Source organism: Leptodactylus fuscus, chromosome 9, assembly GCF_031893055.1.
Source record: "Leptodactylus fuscus isolate aLepFus1 chromosome 9, aLepFus1.hap2, whole genome shotgun sequence".
Classification (NCBI taxonomy): domain Eukaryota; kingdom Metazoa; phylum Chordata; class Amphibia; order Anura; family Leptodactylidae; genus Leptodactylus; species Leptodactylus fuscus.
In genome coordinates, this window is record NC_134273.1 from 42300111 (window position 1) to 42322651 (window position 22541).

The window sequence follows — 22541 nt, forward strand, 5'->3', positions numbered from 1 at the left end:
CAATGGTCACAGAAATAACTTGAATCTGATAAAAGTAATAATGAATAAAAATTAGTATACAAGCCACAAAGCTCCTGGGAGCATGCCCTATGGACAGATAAGACAAATATCAAACTTTTTGGCAAGGCACATCAGCTGTATGTTCACAGATGGAAAAATAAAGCATATCTTGAAAAGAACACTGTACCTACTGGGACACATGGAGGAGGCTCTGTTATGTTCTGGGGCTGCTTTGCTGCATCTAGCACAGGGTGGCTTGAATCTGTGCAGGGTACAATGAAATCTCAAGACTATCAAGGGATTCTAGAGCGAAATGTGCTGCCCAGTGTCAGAAAGCTTGATCTCAGTCACAGGTCATGGGTTTTGCAACGGGTAATGATCCAAGACACACAACTAAAAACATCCAAGAATGGCTAAGTGGAAAACATTTTGAAGTGGCCTTCTATGAGCCCTGGCCTAAATCCTATTGAGCATCTTTGGAAGGAGCTGGAACATGCCGTCTGGAAAAGGCACCCTTCAAACCCGAAACAACTGGAGCAGTTTGCTCATGAGGAGTGGGCCAGAATACCCGCTGAGAGGTGCAGAAGTCTCATTGACAGTTACAGGAATCGTCTGATTGCAGCGATTGCCTTACAAGGTTGTGCAACAAAACATTAAGTTACGGGAACCATCATTTCTGTCCAGGCCTGTTTCATGAGTTTTTTTTTTTGTTTGTTTTTTTATTCTGCTGAAGTGAAAAGCAATGTCAGACTTTCATTTGTTCATCTTCATAGAATTTTTATTCATTATTACTTTTGTCAGATTCAAGTTATTTCTGCGACCATTGTGGGTTTTTCTTTCATTAAACAAGGTATACCAACAATTTTGTCCACGTGTGTGCTGTGTTCCTACCCAAGACAGGTTACCAACCCCTGTTTAGCTATGTACACTCATTGTACCTGTGTTTGGAAGTAATGGTTTCATCTTTTAGTAATATAAGGTCTTGTTGGTTGCTGTCTTCTCTTGACAGGGGAGAGGCCGAACTGTGGTTGTGCTTGTGGGAGGATTTATGTGGTGCTTCCCATGGTATGACCCTGAGCAGGCTGTGGTCTGACGTGTAGGTTACACCAGAGTGAGGAATTACTATACAAGAGTTTGCAACTTTTTGAGAATTTGTTGGTTCGCCTTCATATTGTTTCTGTCTGGTCCTTGACATCCTAGAAAGCAGTCTACCATTTTGCGAAGAACTGGAGGACAGAAAGCGAGTGGGAACATCACCTGTGGGATCATGAGTGTCGCCTGTCCCCTTATGTAAGCTTATTGTAACATTGGATCATGCAACATTACAACTAAATTTTGGCACAAAATGTTGCATTTCAAGAGCCCTTTTTCCATGATTCCTTACGTCTTTTCATCTAAGTCACACTTCTTTGACAAACTAGTTTAAAAAAAATTGCATAAACCTGGAAGCAAATTTTGCATTGGCCAGGCGTCAAATTTGTTGCATTTTAAGCCATGTTCTAGGCCAGACCTGGGCAAAGCACGGCCCACGGGCCATATCCGGCTCTCTGACTGATTCAGTCTGGCCCACATAGCTTGACTAGGGAGGTGTGTCTAGGGAGGCGTGTCTTAGTGCCGGCAGGACAATGCAAGAAAATGGAGATATGTGGTGTGTGTTCTAAGGTACTGAGAGGGGAATGTGAGATGCAGGGTGGAGAGAGTATGTGTGTCTGTCTGTGTCTCAGTAACCTAGGGGCAGAGATGGAAGTTGAATGTTATACTAAGGCAGAGATGGCAGATGGAGGGGGAGACATGAAACTGGGGGAGAGATGGAGGGAGGACATGAAATGGGGCAGATGAAGGGGGATACGAAACTGAGGGAGAAATGGAGGGGGGACATGAAAGCGGGGGTATACGAAGGGGGCACTTAAACTGGAGGGACGTTAAACTGGGCACAACTGGAGGGGGCATTAAACCGTGGAGGTAGCTGGAGGGGGACCTGTCTGCCTCTAGGTGCCCCCAGTTTCATGTCCCGCTCCAGCTGTCATTAATTTATTGCCAACTACCCCCACTGTTTAATGTCCCCCTCCAGCTGCTCCAGTTTCATGGTCCCTCTAGTTTTCAGAGTTGGGGCACCAGGAGAGGGACTTAATACTGTGGGGCAGTTGGAGGGGACATTATAATGTGGAGAAATATAATGTACGGGTGACTGTAGGAGGATTATACTTTGTGGGGGCACATGGAAAGATGATTGGGAATGGGTGTAAGCAATATAGAAGTGGGTGGAGCTAAATTTGCCATGGCACGGTCCTCTATCATAGTTTCAATTTCTTTTGCAGTCCCATGGGAAAATTAATTGCCCACCCCTGTGCTGGGCACATACACATTAGCAAATATGCCCCAGTTTCACCAAAATAGATGTTTTCTCAGGGTTACATACAAGTGAACAAGGGTTTCCATTTTCAAGAGGGTGATTTACCATAGCGATCAACCTAGCTGCTCTGTGCAAACCATTATTTATTAACTATAAATAGCATGCATGTGATCTAAATTGTAAGGAAAAGTTCATCACAGAAATTACATGCTGGGGAATACAATGACAGTGCTGGATATGTGTTGTGTAGGAATTTCAGCAAATGTGTGACACTAGAAGGCACATGGAGGGTAGACAATGCAGTAGAATGAGTGTATAGTGTATAGAGCCTTCCATTGATGGATGTATCACTATGTACACAAACATATAACACAGAACAGTAAAAGAAACATTATCTCAGGGCATCCATCATATTTCAAGAGCACTATAAGATCGGTTGCTATACACAACAAAGAGTCTTTCTTTTAGACAGTTTCATAAATCTCTATATTCTGCACTTAAAGGTAATTTACATCACAGGCAGTGCCATTCCCTAATTTATATAATGGGAAAGATTTATCATAAGACACTGGCGGTATTATATACCAATAGAAAGCTGATAGTGCACTGAATTCAACACACTGTCAGCTTTGGCGTTATGTGCCCTAGTGCCAGAGATATCAGTGCCAAAACTATATAATCACATTTGACAGAATAACTATGACCACTTTCAGGAAGCGAGCAAGGGGCCTAAAATTTAAATAAAAAATAAAATTGCATAATTCACACCATAGAATTCTGGAGAGTAAGGGGGCATTCACACGGAGTAACGCCGGGCGTGTATCACAGCTGTACACACCGGCGATACGGCAGGCTACCGAACACTTCCCATTCACTTTAATGGGAGAGCTCGTAAACACCGCTGTTACGAGCGCTCCCATTGAAGTGAATGGGAAGTGTTCGGCAGTCTGCCGTAACGCCGGCGTGTACAGCTGTGATACACGCCCGGCGTTACTTCGTGTGAATGCCCCCTAAGACTTGATAAATTACCCCAATGTTATTGGAAATTCAATGATCAAATTTCACTTTGTGGCGTCATATGTTTAATTATGACATGGTGGTCAGGGCATGAAGTACACCTTTTTTTCACTCTGTGGTGTCGGTGGATTATACATATAAAGGGAAACAAAAATTCTGCCTAGTGGTAACACAAATGTAGGACATATAGTTAAATATAAATAATGTATTTGCTGGCCCTTCCAGATAAACTAGAAAACATGTCTGGTTTTGTCGCATTAAACCTTTCCCATCGCAACCATTTTTCGATTTTTGTTTTTTACTCCCAATTGCCATACAAATTTTTATTTTTATGTTCACAGACCATAGTGAGGGCTTAGTTTTTGTGGGACAAGTTGTACTTTGTAATAGTATCTTTTAGTATTCCATACAATGTACTGGTAAGCTGGAAAAAAAAAAAATCTGAATGGGGTAGACTTAGAAATAAAACTGCATATGTGCCATTTTCTTATGGGTTTTGTTTTTATGCAGTTCAGTGTGCAACCAAATGACATGGCTGCGCATGCCCACAGGCCACAAGAAAATGGCAAAGCATTGTAAGCAGCCATTTTCTCGTGACCTGTGGGCTTGCGCAGTCTGCTTTGCCCAAGGTCCAAGGCCTAGAAGTTACAAGCCACCGCCGGAAGAAGAGGCTGAAGATGACGCTGCTGGAGAGAGTTCTCTGGCAGCATTGGGGACGCCCCCAGTGCTGTCTGAGCGCTGGGGCCCGCCCCCAGTGCTGCAAGAGAGCTAATTTGCATACCGACAAGAACCGGGATTGTAGGCGAACGGTGGCGTGGAGAAGACGACACAAGGTAGGAGAAGAATAGCCCTTTTTAAGGCTATTCCGACGTAGTACCCAGAAAAAATTGTGTCTGAGTGATGAGATCCCTCCACCATCGCTGCCAGAGAACTAATTTACATACCGGTAAAAACCGGTATTACTAAGGAACGGCGTGGTGGAGATCCCATCCAAAGGTAAGAAGCGAATAGCCTTTCTAAAGGCTATTCCAACGTGTTAGCCACAGAAAAAAGCTTTTTAATGGTAGAATCCCTTTAAAGGGTTAGTTTTTTTTTTTTTTTTTTATATCTAAGTTTGGCAAAGGCAGTGTTTTAAAATTTGAATTTCATTTTATTTTTAGACTTCTAAGATTTCTTGAATAATATGCAAAATGTATAGAGTAGCCTGCAATAGAACTACCTTAAATGACAAGCCTGGGATCCTTCAATAGGCTCCCAGGCCATCATTGTAATTAGATCATCACCCCAAATCACCTCGTTCTTGGGATGGCAAACATTATGAATGGCACCCATAAAAACGGAGGCAAGACAGACAAGATGACAGAAAATTATGAACTAACAGAAAATTATGAACTGACAAAAAATGGACAGTTCAACCCATTATTTTCCCACTGGTGTGTGCCATTTTACATTACCTGCAAAATGGATAGGATTCTGGCTAATGCCATCGCCACATAACCAGAAACGCTACCAATTCCCATATAGGTATAATAGGACAGGCGGCAATGTTGCATTTTGCAATAATTTTTGCTTCTCTATTAAATATACAAGGAAAATGTTTGTGAATCCACAACAGATTATAAAAGGCTATGCTTATTTGAGAACACAATTTTTCTGCAGCTTTTTCCCCCCCAAAGTGTGTGGATGAGATTAACCAAAATCTCATTCACTTTGTAGTAATTTTTTTTCCATTGCGTTTCCACAACCTTCGATGGTTTACCCTTATTAATTTCTTGTCCAATAACCAAATACGACATCCACTATTCTACAGAGGATTGTACCGCCACTGAGTAACCTACAGACAGCTCTTTAAATTGGGGATCATCCAGTACACTAGTACTGAAATCAACAGGAAAATATACCAAAGCCATCTGAGCTCGGGATACTTTTCAGAACACAATTTGTTAAATACCCAAGGAAAATGAGTATTAATGTACGGTATATCACTTATTTATACAAGAATCCATTCAGGTAATAGAAGTATATAAGGGAATAAGACGCTCCACAGGGCAGTATTCAGCATTTTTCTACTGCCCCTTTATATGAATGTATAAATGGCTGTACGATTTTGATGGGTGCGCCTTCTTGTGGTTGTTTTCTGCCCTGCATTTTATTTATGGAGCATTTGTGCCTCCCTACCAGAAAGGGCCTAAATGGAGATCACTTTTACTGTATTTATGACTTGTAATTTTTAGAAAAACAGGAAAAAAAATTAAAAATATGAAAGCACATACATGGGCAGTGCAAAAAAGGTAGCCAGAAAATATTAAAAAGGGACAACTGCATAGTTTAACATAAAAGGGGCAAAGTACACATATCTTAAGGCAGATAAAAAGGGACAGATGATAAATAATGCCCATAAACTTTACCCCCCCTTTTTTGCCCCACCCATCAACAAATTAGGAAAGCCCCCTTCACATTCAGGAACTCATAAAAACAACTCACTTGGGGCCCAATTTTATCCAAAATGTGTCCTTTTGTAACCGATCATGCCTCCTTCTGCAGGGCTTCCATTTCTTCTGCAACTTGTATTCACACTAGTACTCTTGACAGTGTAGTCTTAGGCTGAGGACCTATGTTGTGCAGATTTTGCTGTATTTTTTAGAAGCCAGGAGTGAATTGAGAAGTGTAAGAGCTTCCTAGATATTTCCCATACCTATTGTATACTGGAAGTAAAATGTAAAGGTCCTCTTAGTATCTACTTTTTATGGTCTGCTGGCAGCAATTCTGATATATTGGAAAATTGCTAAATGTTTCATTATACAAGAAATAAAGCTTCCTGTGCTCTAACCATAAGACCTCCTAAAAAGCAAGCCAAGCACGTATATTTGTAGGTCACTATGTTTTATATCGTGTATTGTACAGGAGATTGTATTTATTAGGGATTTTTCGTCTTCATTCTGCTTTACTGCAAGCTTCTTCCCTTCCCACCGACTCATTCAGGAAAGGATTATACACTTAAGAAGGTCATCTACTTAAGATCTTTATAATCAGGTGACTATGTAATATTTGCTGTGATTCACTATGGCATTATGGGTACTGTAGTTCACAAATACCTATAAGAATGCAAAATGTTAAAGACAAGACATGAAACACAAGCACCAACTCCAGATGAATAAAATAGATAAAAGCTTTATTAAAACGGAGTGACAAGTGTTAAAACATTTGGGGATGTAGGTTTGCGGTATAGAGCCGAGTAATAACTTTTATGGCTATCAATCCTGGGATATCACAAGCCATAAAAGCCAACGCCAGCCTTTTACTAAGGCACAACAGCAGTATAGTCAGTCATCCAAGAGAAAAGCAATTAAGACATCTTATTCCTAATCCAGTGCAATCTTGGAAGGTGAAGACAAGGGCCAAGATGAGGAAAACACATTAACAGTTTCCTTGCTGCTTCACAAGAGACTACATATAAAACTTTCTGGTATAAGAAACATTATTGCCATGTTTGTAGAATACAAAAAAGAAAATGGTGAAGTACAAGGTATGGCTAGGAATTTTTGTTTTGGTTGTGTGGGTTTGGTGACGTATGACGCTGACTGATGGCCGGCTACAGGCCTATACATCCTTTGCTGAACAGCAATACCTAAAATAGCACAGGAGCTGGTGGACAAACATATATACTGTAAACACACACACAGACACACGTATGTACACACACACTCACTCACTCAGCTGGAGTATTACATTGTCAGCTCTAGACAAAGTAAGATTATACAGTACAGCCAGACATTTTTAAGCACCATATTGGTCATCCTGTTCTCCAAGAAATGCTCATCAAAAGTCAACACCATTGTTTACAAGAAGAAAGTTGTAGGGGCTGGTTCACACTACTGTCATAGTCTGCTGCACTCATCTGGATATAACCAGCAACAGCGTGACTGATACACACAGAGCCCACTCCATCTGAATTCACTGTAAAAAAAAAAAAAAAAAAAAAAAAAAGAATTTCTTCCATCACGTTTGTTTAGTTTGAGTGGAATAAAAACTCCTGCATGCAAATAAATCTTCCGCCATTTTTTTTTTCCTACTTTACAGTGCAAATTGAGGGGGCTATGACTGCTTGAGTCATTCTATTTTGCATTTTGGACTTAAGTCTGTTCCTCTCATCTGATGGTGTGAACCCACCCTAAGGAAACAAACAGTAGTTCAGCAAGTAACTGTTCTCCAGCTTCACTGGTGATCTATAGATTGTGGCACGTCTGTCCAGCAAATGCAGCACCTCATTGTGACCATTTGTAAAACCAAAAGCTAAAATACAAAGCACATGTCCGTTATAGAAAAAGCTAATCTGCAAGTCTGATGTCAATTCAAAGTGTAGAGAAAAACTCCCTTACGCTGGTCTTACACAACCATATTGAATGTACGTTCCGCAAGTTGCTGATTGGCAACATAGGCTCCGCAGATGTCCATGTCCTGCCGCACTCGCCCATAGAGTTCTATGGGCGAGTCCGTGCAGTGCCGCAATTCACGGCCATTACGGACATGTCCTATAAATTGCAGATCACAGTTGCGGCCCGGCCACACCACGGATAAAATATCCGGTGGTGTAAGAGGCCACATTGAATATAATGTGTCCGCAATTGAAAACCCTCAATTGCGGACTTACATTACGGCCATGTAAGACCAGCCTTAATGAGACATTGACAGATGAGGGAACATTAGATATTCTGTATTACAGCTACACACAAATATCTACAAGATAGGGAATAAGACTCTGATCACTGGAGGACCCGAAAATAAAAACCCACCACAACCTGGGTGAACTCATAAGTGATGTACACCACTGACCAATGCTCTATTCTATGGGACTGATGGAGATGGCTACATACATTGCGCTATGGGTCTTGTAGAAGTGAATGGAGCAGTGGTAATATATGCGAATTATGGCTCCATTCACACATGGGACCCTCATTCTTGTGATTGCTGGTGGGTTTCAGCAGTCAGATATTAATCTGCGAGATTGTCCTGTTAAACTGCTTAAATGTAAAAAGAAAAGAAAAAAAATAAGGAAAAGTTCATATAAATAAATGCCTAAATTTGTTATGGTAACAATCGCCTCTCACAGGGTTTATCCACATGGCTGCTTTCCTTCAAATCCACTTCTCAGGAAGTGACATCACGTCCACCGACCATGCTGAGGCTCTGTATCACTCATTTGAATGGGACCGAGCTATAGCATGGCCATGTGGCCAACCTATGTAATGTTATTTCTTGAGCTCTTTCTTAAGGAAAACAGCCATGTTTTCTTATCCTGATTAACCCCTCTAACTAATGGGGCTCGAACTGCAATCCTCAGAGTTAAGGGGCCGATCTAAATGATGATGAAGAAGCTCCTTTACCCTTTTTGCCATCCATTTGCTGTGCAGGACATTGCAACACAGCCCCTTTCACATGAATGACACCAGGTATAGAAATACATGGAGCAGCTTTGTTTAGGTCAATGGTCGATGTTCCCAGAGGTCAGACAACCATCGATCTTGAGGTGATGACATAATCTAGCAATATGTCATGATGTCTTATGAGAATACCTATGTAAGCGTCCTCCCACCACTCAGTAGTATCAAGCTGCAGGTACTGATTGCAAGTCTGCTACTCATAAGACAGAACCCTGTGTAACTGCTCTAAGGTGCTGCAGTGATGACTTAGGTCACGCATAGTTGTAAAGATCTGAAATTTTAATCAGGACCTTTGGTTTTGAGCAGCTGTATAACCAGCAAAATGCACTAACATGAAATATTATGCAATAATTATATATATATATATATATATATATATATATATATATATTTATTACTGGCAGACCCAATGTTGGACATCAGTTTTAGTTTAAAACTGGGATAGATCGAAACCGTGGTCCATACCATTATAGCCAGCTGGAAAATAAAAGCTACAATCTAAGAGCCATCTATATGGTGCCTAGTCTTCTGCATTATATACATATATTCTGTGTCTATGTGACCTATAAGTAAGCGATAATGCAGGATGTCATTCTTTTACAGATGTTTAATGCATTGCAGTCGCGTTCATATTCATTTACTAGGATCAATAAGGCACAAAGCATGGTGAATGGATAGGCTAAAGTCAATGAGGTGTGAATAGATTTTTTACATCCTGATTTAACATTTGATCTCATAGAATATTTGTAACTCCGTCTTCCCCTTTAATAAACAAGGAGATTACAATGACGTCCATGTGCCAGGGTCATTTGGTAATGGATGGCTGGTGTTCTGCTGGATGCGACTAGCCTGCTCATGTATGGATGCCCAAACTGCTGATCAGATCCCAATGCTTGTGGGCCATCTTGAAAGGGATCTGTCAATAGTTCTGAGCTCTTTAAAAAAGTTGTCGCAGTTCCTTTATTAACCCTGCAGAGTCTTAAACTCTACATACTTGCCCCTCTGTTTGGCCGAGGATCCAGTGGAGTGTCTGTTTAAGTCCCGGGCGTTGATGACTTTGACCTGCTTGTAAAGAATACGGCCAGAGACCAAGCAGTGAGGTTTTACTTAAACGGAGCATCGCCCTTGGCCACTGATTGGTTGATGTGCCAACATGTGGGCAGATGATCATCAAAGATTGGGAACCCAAACTGAGACAGGCCACTGGATCCCTAACCAAAAATAAAGAAGAGTATGGAGAGTTTGTCATTTTAAGCCTTTGCAGGGGTTAAAAAAAAAATTAAAAAAAAAAAGTAATCAAACTCTTCTTTAAAACTCATGATAGTGATGTACAAAGCATGGAGGGACGGCAGTGTAAACATTCCTGGGGTAATGGTCATGACAATGTAGTATTACCTCCAGAGTATCCTATGAGAGAGGTGGCTCAAGAGCATTCAATACAGATAGCCCTGGGCACTGTACAATCAGGGATGCCAATGGTCACCACAAGGCTCATCACCCCCGGTATGTTTAGAATCTGCTCCCCCCATAGCCTACAAGAGTCAATATTGGTGGGGTTTTTTAAATACCACCATAATACTGTACAACACATGAAGAATCTTGTTAAGAAGAAGCAAAGATTTTTGGGGAGAAGAGTCGATTATTTAATGCTTACTGCATATGCGTTTTTCTATAGCTGTGAGCGTCCACCATACTTACTAATGCCATTATGTGTCACACCTTTACATTGCTGGTCCAGGCATCTAGCACCGAATTTCTCCTTTCGAAAATCATTCAGTGTCCACAAACATGAACTACAATAAACTCCGCACACATCCTGATCACTCCACTACATTCAGCAACAATATACTGCTCCAAACCTTACAATGCACATCTGTACAAAGCTTTTCCCTATATATAAAAAAAACTATTATACACATCTATTCTTTTAGTCCCTGTGATGTAAAACCGCTGACCACTTGGTATAAGCCTCTTGGCTTCCTGGCAGTGTTCACATTCAGTGCACTTACAATATCACAGCTCAACCTTGCCTGTTCCCACCACCACCCCAGAACGTGTATCCTCTCTGCTCAAATATCCACATAGACAAACTTTAAATACAGTCATTTCCCCATACGTAACAGTAAAAGGTAGGATATGTTAGAAAGCTTCAGACCTGTGGACACCTCAGTTTGAGCTTTATATGACCTTGTGTCACTGTCTGGGAAACTTGGAAGAATCCCCTATAATAACATAATAACAATAATAATAAATGTGTCTTATAAAATTAAGTGATTCACATATAAAACAGAGCAGTTGTGTGGCGCAAGGTGAAGTGATGTCACATTGTCGGCATGTGTGCGAGATCCATCTCTGTGATAACAAAGGCAGTGTATTAACCTGCAGAGAGTATAAAACATACAAATAAGGAAAGGTCAGTCATATTGAAAGAAATGTTACACAAGAAGGTAACATGCAGTTTGTGTATATATTTATATATATAAAGAAGATTGGAAACCTAGGAAAGAGGCCTAGGAGGTCGCACCCTAGCCCTGGCACCAAGGAAGCTTAACAGAGCCTTTGCCAAATAACAAGGCACCAGTACTATAAATGGCATGCAATGGTTGGGAACCCTATAACAGATTTAGTATTGGTGCCCACGATCATCAAGTTATATGCACACACAAACATAACTATCATGGCTTAGGCTACATTTACAGGATGTATACACTGGAAGCTTATAAGAAAAGAAACCCCAGGGCCCCAACTTTGATGCCAAATCAGTGTGTGCCTTTGGAATTCATCTGGTCAGTATAGGCCAGTATGTGTTTGGGCTGTTTTATTTTATGTACTGTGCTATTTAAATACATTTATGGCATACTCATAGGATATACAACAAATGTCTGAGAGTCCCACGTTTGGAACCTGCACTCATCTCTAAAATGAACCCTCCAAACTGTTAGCTGAACATAAATTCACCGAAAAAGACTACCCTCAATGGTTGTGCCTACAAAAACAGCGTTGCCCTCTGAGCTACACTGTTTCCGTAACTCTCATAGTTCCCAGAGTTCAATGGGAGGTAAATAAACAGTGTTGAACAGTGAACTCTCATTCATTTCTATAGCAGTTACAGAACCCGTGTTACTCATAAGGCTACACTGTTGTTCATATACTTATATTTTATAGATATATACTAGTTTGATAATTCTTTCCTTGGCCTGTTCTTTTTCCGTGGTACACTGTTATTTCAAGTCTGACAAATTAATGACAGTTTTTTTTTTTTTAGCGAAGTCACATCAAGTCAGAGCTGGAGCAAAAGGCTGGGCAGGAGTTAATTTAAGACATAGGGACAGATATGCCAGAAAAGTCTTTCATGGGAAACTTTTTTAATGCCAGAGCTCCACGTTGCAGAAATGCAGTGGGGAAAAAAAAAAATGAATAAAAAATTGTGTTTTACAGTACCACCAAAGTGAGTGACATTTCTTTAATTTCATTCACACATTGCAAAAAAAAACCAAAAAAAAAAAAACCAACAAAACACACACACAAAAAAACAAAACCCAAAACCCATCATATTCACTTTTATCTGGAGAATTATAAGCCTTTTCCTTTATATGTAATATGGGAGGGGAAAGAAACAAAACAAAAACACACAACACACACCACATTTTAACTGCATTCCCCCGCCCCCCAGTGTTTCGCTATGTGGGGCTTTAGCCTAAAAAAGTTTTCCAGATTAAAATAATTTATGGCTCATCCTTCGTTCGGCCATCTGCAGGGATCAGCTGTTTGAAGAGACTGCAGAGTTCAGATGAGCGCTGCATCCTATCCAGTACTTCGGGAGCAGAAGTCCACACATTTGTACAGTAGCTGTACTCAACATCTTAAATGATTTACTTTAATAGGACTGCGATGCGATCAGGCCATGTGACCGACGAACATCACAGCTCATGGCCTATGAAACCCCTGAGTACTGCTGCTGCTTTCAACAGTTCATCCATGATGGTTTTGGGTGTCAGACCCCCTTGGAAAAGGAAAGGTCATTAACTCCTAGTCACATTAAAATTGCAAAAACCGCCCTGAAATTGATACATTTTATTTTTGAAAGGCGAAGAGAACAGAAAAACAAATTCTGGCTGAATGTTAATCTGAAGGTTACGATTTATGGCGTTTATCATATAAAATAAATGCCATAACTACCCTTAAAATTAAAATTAGTATGTTAAGTATGCTTTTCGATTGATTGATTGATTGGGGGGAGGTCGGTGATCAGAAAAGTCTATGATATTCCCTTCCCTGTGGTTATTTGAAGTGACAGGGACACGAGTAAAATCATCATTCTTCTCTCCCTGCGTGTGGGCTCCTGCACATCGGTTAAAATGAAACAGTATATGCAGCTCCACTTTAACCAGCAATATCGCCAAGTCTGCAGGCATGATCTTGGCCAGGTTCTAAAGCCAAGATTCTTAGCTTTAAAACAAGACCAAGATCATGGCTTCAAAGTCAAACCATTTAAAGTGACTGCTCCTTCTGCATTCTGCTGGGACTTAGCTGGGTAAACTGTAATGCACTTTGCTCAAACCCCGAACAGGGTTCGTCCAGAACCTAAAAGTCCCATATAACCCCTTTAATCAAAGGCATCCAGTGTTAATGTTTTTGTTAAACAATGTGACCCTATGGACAACATATGTCACTGTATGCCTAACCGGTGGCCTATGCCTCAAGTGTTTGTCAATAAATACACTTCTAGAGAACAGCCCTTTATCTGGTAACATAAAAGTAAATTTGCACATTTCTCACCGTTACTCTCCTACGCTGTTGCGCATTGCAGCCTCTTCTCGTAGAGCTGCCATCGCAAGTCGTAAGTGTTCTTTCAACTGGTCAATCTCTCGCTCTGACCGAGATTTGATGTTATTAAGCTCTACATAAATATCTTTGTATTTTTCTGATGCATATCGCTTGTCCTAGGAGTGGAAGATGAAATATGTTAGAATCTGTTTTCCATCAAAGAAATAAAAAAAAAATTATATATTATAATAAATAATAATAATAATAATAATAATAATAATAATAATAATAATAATATGTATTGGTGACATAGTTCATGATCATTTAATTTAAAGGGGTTGTCCCATGAAAAGCATCCTATTTATACTGCTAGTTTATGTGGATTTAAGACATTTCCTAAATACATTGCTTTATGAAAAATGCTTTGTTTGGCCACTATCTTAATTTATTCACTTCATTGTTTACACTCAGTTTCTATTACTACTACTACTATTGACTACTGGGCTTATCTGAGCAGAGAGTTCCTAAACATTGGAATCGGTCATCATTATTAGTTAGCCATTAAAAAGGTATCAACTACTGAAGACTATCAAGTTTTTTTTTTTTTTTTTTTTTTTAACACTGGCTAACAAGATACGAGAACGAACATTTTCCTTATATAGTTCCCAAGTGACATAGCTCCCTGCTCTCAGAGGGGGGAGGGGATGAGTGCTCAGCAGCAGCTCTGAGCTGTGTATGTCTGACAAGTAATGGAGCTCCTCAGATAGGGGAGGGGGGGAGGTGAGAGCTCCAGCATTTCTGATTCTGGTTTAATTGAATTTGGCTGATAAGGGTTGAGATAAGCAGTCCGTTACCTCTGGTTGGTGAACAAGGGTTAAGGGAATACCCCTTTAAGGATTATATTTTCACCTAAAACTTAACACTGGAAACATAATAGCAAATCAGAAGTAACATGAGAGTTTGGTAATTCTGTTTTATACACAAAAATAAAAGGATTTTTGTACTCACTGCAAAATCCTTTTGTCTTTGTATTCATTGGGGGACAACATCATGAGTATAGACATGGCCACTAGGAATATCCAAAAATGTAGTATCTGCCTCTGGGCTATAAATTCTCCACAGACTATAGTAGCAAATTTGTACCGCGGCAGTAGCAGACAGAGAAACAAAGGGAGAAAAAAAAAAAAAAAAAAAGACCACCACAGAACCTGGAACCAACAATAACCATGTCTTGAACCAAAAGAAGAGTCAAAACAGCTCAGGGCAGGAACAATAAGGAAAAAGGGTAGAATCTGTGTCCCCCAGTGAATACAATACAAAGAGGACTTTACGGTGAGAACAAAAATCCATTTATCTCGCTTAGGTCATTGGGGAATACAGCACCATGAGATGTCCTAAAGCAGTCCCAGAGGGTGAGAATGACACAGCCATGCGAACAATCTACCGCACAGATGCTTGCAGAACCTTACGACCCAAACTAGCACAGCAGAGGCCACAGAACAGATCTGATGGAACTTGGTGAAAGTGTCGATAGAGGCCCAGGTGCATCTAGGTGGCAGAAGCCTGATGCCAGACAGCCCAGGAGGCTTCAATAGCTCATGGCATGAGCAGACACATGGAGAGGCAGCAGCCTAAATTTGAGCCTATAGGCCTCCCTGATAGCAGACCGAATCCATCTGGAGATGGACGCCTTGGAAGCAGCCAGTGCAAGTCAAGGGCCCTCAGGGAAAACTAGCAGACAGAAGAGGTCCATGAGAGAAAAATGGACCAAATCGTCCAGACCACATCCAGACATTAAAGAGAGCGTTCATACGGGTGCTTGGGGTCCTGGCAGAAAGATGGTAATAGGATGTCCTTGTCTTTTCCTTAAGCAAGAAAGACTGGTGGAGAACAAGAAGAGGAGACTTCCAGGACAGGGCAGCCAGGTTTAAGACCCTGCGGACTGAATCAATGGCTACTAGGTAGACATTCTTCTAGAATAGAAGGAGAAGAGAGATCTCTGGGACCTGGTCACGTAGTGGAGAAATGTATGGTACAGGCAGGAGGCAAAGAGGTCCACTTCTGGCTTGCCCCACCGGGAGCACAACTGGAGAAAGATCTGCTGGTGAAGCGACCATTTTCCCGGGTCGACCTTTCTCAGCTTAAGTAGTCCAACACCCAGTTGTCCATACCCGAAATGTGGAACACCGACAGACCCAGGACATGGCGCTCTGCCCAAAGAAGTAGGAGTCTTCTTTAATAGTCACTCAGCTCCTGGGTCCCACCCATATGGTTCAAGTTGGTCTGGACTCTGATAAAATAGTTGCTCTCAGTTCCAGGAAATTTATCTGGAGGGAGGTCTCTGCTGTGGACCACAAGACCTGAACAGTCAAAGCACTAAAGACTGCTCCCCAACTGGAAAGACTGGCATTGGTGGAAATCACCTGCCAACAGAGGAGAAGAAAGGGCTTTCGACTGGGAAATCCCTGGGGATGAGAGACACCGAAGAGGTTCCCAGGGAGATCAAGTGGTCAAACATGAATGGAGAGTTGTCCAAAAGGGTCAGAATCGCCAAGTGAAGAGGACACAAGTGAAATGGAGCATAAGAGATGGCTTTCACGGTCAAAACCATGATCCATAATGCCTGCATGCAGAACCAAAGTGAACACCAAAGTTCCTACAAAAGCAGGAAACTCGAAGGCAAGGATCTTGGACTCCGGGAGAAGAATCTTGCCCTGGAGTCTACTGAGCATCATGCTTCGGAATTCCATACACCGAGAAGGCATGAGAAAGGAATTTTCCACATTGAAGAGTCAGCCGAAGCAGCAAAGGAGGTCCAAAGTAATCCGTAAGTTAGTCAGATTGTCCATATTGGAGGAGGGTTTCATTAGGAGGTTGTGCAAGTATGGAATCACGTGACTCCACTGGAGCAGAGGATAGATATGAGGGATTCCCGGGAGGCGGAGGCCAGCCCAAAGGGGAGCATGACAAATTGAAAAGTACACGAATCCACAGTGAAACAAAGAAAAAACACTGATGGCACAGGACAATGTGAATCTGAAGGTAGGTGTCATGAATGTCGATAGATGGCAGGTATTTCCCAGTCTCCAGGAATGCCACCACTGACTGCAGGGACTCCATGCAGAAACAGTGGCCACAGACAAACCGATTGAGACCGTTCAGGTCCAGGATGGGGCAAAGAGAGAGAATTCCTTCTTGGAGATGGTAAACAGGTTGGAATAAAAAGCCCTGGAAATGCTCTAACCAGGGATGAGGATAAAGATGCCCTGCCATTGTAGAGCGGAGACAGCCTGTAGAAAGGAGACCACTCGAGCAGAGGAATAAAGCAAAGTGGATAAAAAAAATAAAAAAAAGGGAGGAGAGCTTGAAGGAGTAGCCAGTCGACACCACCTCTCGGACCAAGGCATCATCGACACTATCAAACCAAATCTCCTGTAGGAAGAGCAGCCATCCCCCACCCACCCGAGGACTCCAGAGTAGGGGGAAGACCTTCATACAGAGAAGAGCTTGGAAGAGGAAAGCCTAGAGGGCAGGAAGGCAGGTCTGGTCTTGAAGAAGACCTCCTTGGAGCCATAGTTCCAGAAAGACTGTCCTCTGGAGCGAGAGGTGGAATTACAAAAGAAGCAAAAACTTAGAAAATGTCTGGCTCTTAGAATACCTGTAAGGTAGGTAGCCGGGGGGAGCCCACTAGATTCAGAGAGGAGTTTCTCTAGGCCTGAGAAAAGGCCCATGATTGCCTTCTTAGAGGCAGATTCAGCATTCCACAAACGGATCCAAACAGTATGGCGGATTTCCACTGAGTTGGCTGCCTCTTTGGCAGAACACTAAGCTACTTCCAGAGAGGCATCGCAAAGGTACTTGGAAGCGTTCAAAATTTGTGAGATGAGAGGCCCTAAAAGGAGACACCTAGTGATAGGAAGTTTAGAGATAAATGAGCAACAACAGTTAAAAAAAAGAAAAGAAAAAAAAAAAAAAAAAAGTGGATATTTTGATCCAGAATCAAATGATCTATGAAATGTATTGACCATTTGAATAAGTTTCTTAGAAGCCAACATATAACTATAAAGTTGTTCAATAACAGTGACAGTTTTACCATCAATTTCTGAGAAAAAAAAAAAAAACCCTGAAAGGTGACAAACTAAATGACTGCACTTCCTGTTGCTGCTTTCGACAAACTCATCTGCAGAACAACATCGTAAGACTGTGCCTGTAAGCACTGTGCATACAGGAAATTACTAAATTTCAGATCTACTAACATATGAGCACTGTAAGCAAATGGCTGGTCAGGTAATTGGGGGGATGTACATCTCACCCAGACTACTCAGGTGGGTGAGATCAGAAAACTGCAGGAATGTTTGTTCTCAGCAGACAACTTTCATCTGCTGAGCATTTTGGTAAATGCTCAGTACTGGGCTGGATCTTTAGGAATGACAGGTAGGTTTGGTAGTGGGACCCATCATTCCACCCCCCTCCAGTCCAGTCCACACTTTGGGGATGTTCTGGCAGAGACTCAGCTGCAGAGAGTCTCCTCGTCAAGGAGGCTTAAGAAGTTGCTCCAGCAGCAACACTGTTCTGTTATCCTAGGTGAGGTAACCTATTCTATGTTTAGTTAGAGCCTAGCCGGGCAGGTATTCCAGCAACACTGGAACGGTGGCAGAAATATGTGGGCTTAGGCTACAATCTACTTTTAGCCCCAGCCTAACAAACAATCAAATAAGTAATGACTGGAAATCTACAGCAACATTTGGATATTCACAAAATTATAATTAAACAAAATTATTTATTTATTTTGCTTACTTGTATAGCGCCATCATATTCCGCAGCGCTTTACAGACATTGACAGTCACTGTCCCATATAGGGCTCACAATCTAAATTCCCTATCAGTATGTCTTTGATGTGTGGGAGGAAACCAGAGTACCCAGAGGAAACCCACACAAACACGGGGAGAACATACAAACTCCTTGCAGATGTTGTCCTGGGCGGGATTTGAACCCAGGACTCCAGCGCTGCAAGGCTGCAGTGATAACCACTGAGCCAAAACTGCAAAAAAAACAAAAAAAAAAAAAAAAAAAACAAACCTACAATTGAGTGTCAAAGAGGATTTCCCCCAAAAGCAAGCTATCCCCTGACTGCTGAACATTCACAACAAGGGATAAAAAGTCCCTGTTCTCTTGGAGCAGTGGCTGAGCAGCACGTGCATAGCTCCGTTCATTTCAAAGGGAGCACCGAACTTCGCTACCTTCAACATTCCCATTGACATGAATGCAGTTGACTGCAGACTTCTGTCATAATTGCAGTAAATAGTATAACTTCAGAGTGCCGTTATTCATCAAGTCCCACTGTTACATTCATGGATAAAGAATATGGATTATTTTTCATATACTACAGGTACTCAACAAAGTTTAATAATGGTCTTATTCCCAAAAACACAGATTGTATGTTCGATACTGCACGTTACTTTGCAAATTTTTGTGGTCATGTTACATTATAGTAGATTGCGGAGAAAATTATTTTTTTAACCCATCTCAAATTGGATAGGTTATTTGTATGAGAACATAAATCTATATGCAACGTGGAAAGTCTTACCTTCTGCATGTTTTGGAGATCCTCCCGCAGACAGGAGACTTCTTTTCTTAAATACTGCAACTCATTCTCTTTCACCCGCAATAAAACCTAAAGTAGTAGAAAATGCACATTTATCAAGTAGCCCATGTTGAGAAATGTTCTTGAAATATTGAACAGTGGCAAAGTGCAGTGCTTCTATTCTGAATAGCAGATGTTATAAAGACTATCCATTTTAATGCTTTTCTATGCTTTTTACAGGTAAATACGTATTTATGTACAAACGGAGACCAGTACATCAACACCTCTCAGTAAACATAATGAGATCTCTAGTATGTCAGCACTTCTATCTAAACGTGTGACAGTAAAGTGTTAATGGAAGTTATTTTTACATATTGTAAGCTATGCAAATGCATGTGAAAGGAGTCAACATTAGCATCAGGACATTTGCATTAAAATGGTTTTCTAGTCTAAAAGACATTAATGACCTACACTCACCGGTCACTTTATTAGGTACACCTGTCCAACTGCTCGTTAACACTTAATTTCTAATCAGCCAATCACATGGCGGCAACTCAGTGCATTTAGGCATGTAGACATGGTCAAGACAATCTCCTGCAGTTCAAACCGAGCATCAGTATGGGGAAGAAAGGTGATTTGAGTGCCTTTGAACGTGGCATGGTTGTTGGTGCCAGAAGGGCTGGTCTGAGTATTTCAGAAACTGCTGATCTACTGGGATTTTCATGCACAACCATCTCTAGGGTTTACAGAGAATGGTCCGAAAAAGAAAAAACATCCAGTGAGCGGCAGTTCTGTGGGCGGAAATGCGTTGTTGATGCCAGAGGTCAGAGGAGAATGGCCAGACTGGTTCGAGCTGATAGAAAGGCAACAGTGACTCAAATAGCCACCCGTTACAACCAAGGTAGCCAGAAGAGCATCTCTGAACGCACAGTACGTCGAACTTTGAGGCAGATGGGCTACAGCAGCAGAAGACCACACCGGGTGCCACTCCTTTCAGCTAAGAACAGGAAACTGAGGCTACAATTTGCACAAGCTCATCGAAATTGGACAATTGAAGATTGGAAAAACGTTGCCTGGTCTGATGAGTCTCGATTTCTGCTGCGACATTCGGATGGTAGGGTCAGAATTTGGCGTCAACAACATGAAAGCATGGATCCATCCTGCCTTGTATCAACGGTTCAGGCTGGTGGTGGTGGTGTCATGGTGTGGGGAATATTTTCTTGGCACTCTTTGGGCCCCTTGGTAAAGCCTACCTGAGTATTGTTGCTGACCATGTCCATCCCTTTATGACCACAATGTACCCAACATCTGATGGCTACTTTCAGCAGGATAATGTGCCATGTCATAAAGCTGGAATCATCTCAGACTGGTTTCTTGAACATGACAATGAGTTCACTGTACTCCAATGGCCTCCACAGTGACCAGATCTCAATCCAATAGAGCATCTTTGGGATGTGGTGGAACGGGAGATTCGCATCATGGATGTGCAGCCGACAAATCTGCGGCAACTGTGTGATGCCATCATGTCAATATGGACCAAAATCTCTGAGGAATGCTTCCAGCACCTTGTTGAATCTATGCCACGAAGAATTGAGGCAGTTCTGAAGGCAAAAGGGGGTCCAACCCGTTACTAGAATGGTGTACCTAATAAAGTGGCCAGTGAGTGTATATTTAGTATATGTCACCAGTATCAGATTGGTACCCCTTCCCTCAACACCCACTCCCTTCCACCCCACCAGACCAAGAAACAGACTGCTTTATACTCTGCGTAGTGGTCAAGGGGGTTGCCAGGATTTCAGGATGGTAGCTCAGAATGTAATGTAATGTTACATACAGAAAATGCCCGCAGCGGTGACCGCTATATCAGGTGACTGGCCAAGGACTCATTGCCCAGTATAAAAAGGGACTACAAGGTAGCAACTAGTACAGACCTGCTTGGTATCAGTAAGGAAAGCTTCAACACTGCAAGTTTTTTTTCATAGAAAAAAAAATGTATCCTTTGTAATTGCTTTTTAAAGAACTAGACTCTACACTGTTCTACAAGTTTATAGGTTTTCTGTGAAATCAAAGAAAATTACTTTCATTGGCTGTCCTGGCAAATGATTGCTGAAACCTGACTGCCCACACATCAAAGTACAAGCACTAAGTTACACAATCTCACCCTAGAGTGAACATGAAACACCTGTAGAAATTCCTCTAAATTCTCATTAATAACTAACCCCCCCCCCCACCCCCAAAAAACAAAACAAAAACCTCCACACTTAAGAAATTATAGGAAAAGTTGTAAAACACACACCTATTACTATGGTGAAACTGTAGCATACACAGAAACATGTAAAGCAATGTTGAAGATAAAAACTTCACCCTACAATGTACTCTAATGTCTTATTTACCTCCAGCTCAGCACTGTTTTTCTCTCCTGCTTGTAACCGCCCCTCACTTGGCCCATTGCCAGCCATAAAGGACCGCAATTTTCCAATTTCTTCTGAAAGTCGGCTGTTTAAATCCTAGGGAAAAAAAAAAAAAATTATATATGGTGTTACAGCAACATGGAGAATACAATAATAATACAAAATATCGCCCGTCTGCGCTCACCGTTAGTTTGCCTCCCAGGTCATTTGGGGGAGGGTGTGGACCCGGAAAGTCCAGAATTTATAGCAGTGATGGCGAACCTTTTAGAGACCGAGTGCCCAAACTGCAACCCAAAACCCACAAAATTTTCACGGAGTGCCAACACGACAATATAGACTTAATACTATGCGGATCCACAATTGCGGACAGTTACTGACCAAAAATTACAGTCATGTGGGGCTTTACAGAGCTTTCAATAATACAAACAACGTTGTACTGAAATGTAAAGGTCTCGGCATTTGGTACTTTGAACAATTAATTTTCACTATTTACATCGCACAGGATCTGTTTTATAGTTACCGTGTAATATTCTTACATCCTGTACTAATATCACGTCTGCTATAAAACAGATACTGTGTGATATAAATAGTGAGGGGACCCCAGACAGTATTATATGCTCTGCAGTGGGCCCACCACACAATATTATATTCTCCACAGTACCACAGTAGCCCCCCAGTGTTATATGCTCCGCAGTAGGTGTCCCCCCCCCCACAGGATTATATGCTCCACAGTGGCATCCACACACAGTATTGTGTGCTTATAAATAGCCCCCCCCCCCAGTATTATATGCTCTTTAGTACACCCCCCAGTATTATAAGCCACCCCAGTATTATAAGCCCCCCAGTATTATACACTCCCCCCAGTATTATAAGCCCCCTCAGTATTATACACTCCCCCCAGTATTATACACTCCCCCCAGTATTATACACCCCACCCAGTATTATACACTCCCCCCAGTATTATAAGC

The 22541-nt window shown here is 41.6% G+C and overlaps 1 protein-coding gene across 1 annotated transcript in view; it reads right to left on the reverse strand.

Moving 5' to 3' along the window:
- Positions 1 to 9203: 9203 nt before the first annotated feature.
- The window catches only part of TRIOBP (TRIO and F-actin binding protein), a 56062-nt gene continuing 42724 nt past the window's right edge, over positions 9204 to 22541 (reverse strand). Inside the window, exons 19-22 of the mRNA XM_075286797.1 lie at positions 21556 to 21669; positions 19166 to 19252; positions 13591 to 13754; positions 9204 to 11190 (exon numbers count right to left, since the gene is read on the reverse strand). Coding sequence (XP_075142898.1) covers positions 13593 to 13754; positions 19166 to 19252; positions 21556 to 21669 — 363 coding nt within the window. The 3' untranslated portion in view covers positions 9204 to 11190; positions 13591 to 13592. The remainder of the gene's footprint in view (positions 11191 to 13590; positions 13755 to 19165; positions 19253 to 21555; positions 21670 to 22541) is intronic.